We start from the raw sequence: 3,456 nt of genomic DNA on the forward strand, positions 1-3,456 counted from the left end.
CAACTTACAAAAAACCAAGAGCGACAAAAATATAACTATGATAAGAACCTCAGAGAAAAACAACAGTTTAAAGTCAAGGACATTGTCATGAAGATAAAGCCAAAAAAGACTTGTAGAATTCAGGGAGAAAACAATGAAAAGTGGGTTTCTTGATTGTCCATGTCAAAAATTCTGAAAAAAAGGGCACAACTGTAATTCAAGAACAACTATATCCAATAGAGAAGAAAGGTTTATCTCCTACATACAATTTGAATGCTGCAATTCCACCTTTAGTGCCACGCCCTCGTCCGAGCATGATTGCTATAGATGTGCGACCTACATTGAACACTAAACCCAGCAACAGAAAGAGACGTAAATCTTAACGACTTCTTACTCTGAGACATTACAATACCCACAGCAATAGCTTGCTCGACAAAGCTCTCGCTGAACGAAATTCATTTCATGGAATTGTGCCAGCATGAATAAGTCTCACTTGCAGATTGCCACCTTAAATTGATGTAGCATTTTGAAGGTTGACTACCCACAGACATAATTAGTGTTTGTTATATATATATATATATATGTTCTTGAGAACTTGGTCTCGATATGTTCACAATCCAAAAAGTCACACATTTATCTGAAGCCAGTCCTAAATTTTCTCCTAATTACATCACCCTGCTACAACATCTCTTTCGGCACTCATCTTCCATCCTCACTCGACACTGTACTGTAATATACCCAACCCCCGATATCCAACTCTCGGATGAATTTGTCATGGTTGACCGCCGTTGTATACATGCTACTATAATAGGCCCAAGCCTACACACTATTTGTCACTTTGTAGCTATATATATGGCCTAGCTACCCGGAATGAGAGCACTTGGTTTTACTCCTGCGTCAAGACTTTGTTCCACGATATGATACATACTTGCAGCTGGATTATGTTAGGGAACCTTACTCTTAACCTTCATAAGAGACAGCCCCGCACGCTGCAACCTTTAGTTCTCTGACTCGGAGCCCATTTTGCTAACTATTTGCATGATACATGGTATGAAGATACTGTGAGGGAACAGGCTATTCCTACTTTCCATCGGAGCGACACTCGTTACACAATAGACTATAGTTTTGGGCATGTGTCTTTTCGACCTCGCTTGGCTAACACCGGAATAATGCATTTATCTCCATGTTGTACTTGCCGCTCATTCTTAACCGTCGACCTAGCAATCCAAGACCATGCCCCTAGTTATGGCACATGGCGCTTTAATTCTTTTCTCTCTCTAAAATTCCGGATTTCGACGTCTTCTACGTACTACATTTGACAAGTTATTTTACTTCCAGTGTAGTGGTTTGACTCCACAGGTTCAGTGGAATTTTTTCTTTAAAAAAAGAGTCATTAAACTTACTGCTCAAGAATATGATAAACAAGCATCCCGTACACATCAGAGAACCACTAATAGTCACCAAACACAACGTGTGACAGTCCCACGTCTATCACACAGTGAGGATCGACGGATCGAATCAGAAAATATTGATTATGAAACTGTACCTGCCATTGAAGAAAGACATAGATACCTTTTCCTCTGGTCCAACACCCCTCGATTGGAAAATGATGAGCAGAGGAAGAAGTATTTCTTCAAAGTATTCTGTCAAAGACTGATTTCTGATAATGGATGGACTATCCGAATACTGATGACGTACCTCAAGGCTTTGGCCTTCTCATCATCGACACTAGGTGCTCAATTTGAACAAGAAAGGGCTTACAATAGAATGCATCCGACTTAGATCAAACAAGTACTGCAAGCATTTGGATTTCCGGACCAGTTAGTATCTTCTATCTACTCTCTTTTATTTTAAACCCAGATTCATGTATAAATCAATGGGTGGTCAGTCACCGCGCTTCCCCAACAACAAGAATTGAGGCAAGGTGATCCGTTTTTGTCAATGCTTTTCAACCTGGCAATTAAATCCTTGCTCCGCCGTATAATCATTGGCCCTAATTTATTGGGCTGCTCGATCCTACACCAAACTGGTAGATATCATGTCGCTCATTGCCCATCGATACGTAATGTCCCACAGTAAGAAAGTCCTTCCCTCAAACATCTAGCTTATGCAGATGATCTTTTGATTTTTTCCAGGGGTCTAGAAGAGTAGCCTACTTTGATTGAACAAGAAGAATCTATGGTCTGGCCTCTAACGCCCATATTAACCCGCAAAAAAGCTCAGGCCTTATCTCTGATAAGTATTAACCACCTTAGTTGATAACCACTTTGAGACGAGGAAAGCATCCCATGGCATGACGAAGATACACCAACGGCACTGATGTACTTGGGCTACCCTTTGTACAGTCACCCGCGATAACGTGACAGTTTTCTAAAGGGGATCTTTTGCAAAACGGAAAAGTTTGTCAACATACTTTGGCTAAGACGAATATCTATTAGAGGAAAATCTATTATATCAAATTTATAGCTGCTTGCAAGACTCTGATATTTCCTGTGCGTGACTATTGTGCCTAATTATTGTCTGCGGAAGTTTCAGATGGTCATCCGATCGTATGTTCTATACTTCTTTCTGCGATCTGCTGGATGGGCACTTAATTGACACAGTAACCAGGGCAGTTTCCGAGGGATATATGCTTTTCATCAATCCTCAGCTTTACACTTTGTGTACATACAACGACTAATTTGGTACAGAACGTTTTGGCGTGGGACAATCGTTTGTCTTGTCTTTGCTAGAAAATCCTATCATAATATACACGTTAACTCACAGTTACATCCATCCTTTTGTCCCCTGACCGATATCATTATTGTTTATTCTACAACTTTCTATACACCCAATTGTAAAGTCAGATTATTCTTCTTGGTTTTTGAGGGCAGAGGCAAGATATATTGTATCTGATATAATGATGGGACACAGAGGCATGTCAACTGCTCCCGGAGACACCCACAGCAAGTACTCGATTATATACAATAGCGTGCCGAGCCGGATTGACTAATGGTTTGCTGGTTATGAGCTCGAATATGCGAGCCCATTTTAAGTGCCAACAGAGAGAATACCCAGGGGGATATCGATTTATCTTCTTTGGTTTTATTGTGGGCGATCCATGGTCAACCTGTGGTAGACGCAAAAAAAAAACAATATGATTTGGTGCTACTGAAACGCTGAGATCACAAAGACTTACGGATCCCCCATACACAGCTTGGCGGTGTTTATTAATTGATTCAACCTCGACTTGGTCTCGACTTGATCACATTATATGTGAAAAGTTCCCTTCTCCCAATTGAACTGTATGCGATTTAGATATAAAAGATGGCCGGAATTTCTGGATTTCATGTCATATGAAGTAGGTCTTCTGGTGATAAGCGCTGGAAAAATACAAGATCCCGCAACTAGCCTAGAGTCAGAAACGTTTTGTGGTTATATATCACACTGACACATCCCCGATCTGAAACTGGGACGTCAGTACTTGCAAAATACTAG

General features: G+C 40.7%; 1 protein-coding gene across 1 annotated transcript; it reads left to right on the plus strand.

The window, feature by feature from the left end:
- Positions 1–133: 133 nt before the first annotated feature.
- Positions 134–1,761, plus strand: PHYBLDRAFT_153844 (hypothetical protein; the record flags this gene model as incomplete). The annotated part of the gene is made up of 5 exons (XM_018433274.1): positions 134–161; positions 274–351; positions 572–769; positions 1,036–1,285; positions 1,368–1,761. 5 exons carry the CDS (start codon positions 134–136, stop codon positions 1,759–1,761), a joined length of 948 nt encoding a protein of 315 aa, XP_018283087.1.
- Between the last annotated feature and the right edge of the window lie 1,695 nt (positions 1,762–3,456).

The sequence above is a fragment of the Phycomyces blakesleeanus genome, assembly GCF_001638985.1.
Source record: "Phycomyces blakesleeanus NRRL 1555(-) unplaced genomic scaffold PHYBLscaffold_72, whole genome shotgun sequence".
In the NCBI taxonomy this organism is placed as follows: Eukaryota; Fungi; Mucoromycota; class Mucoromycetes; order Mucorales; family Phycomycetaceae; genus Phycomyces; species Phycomyces blakesleeanus.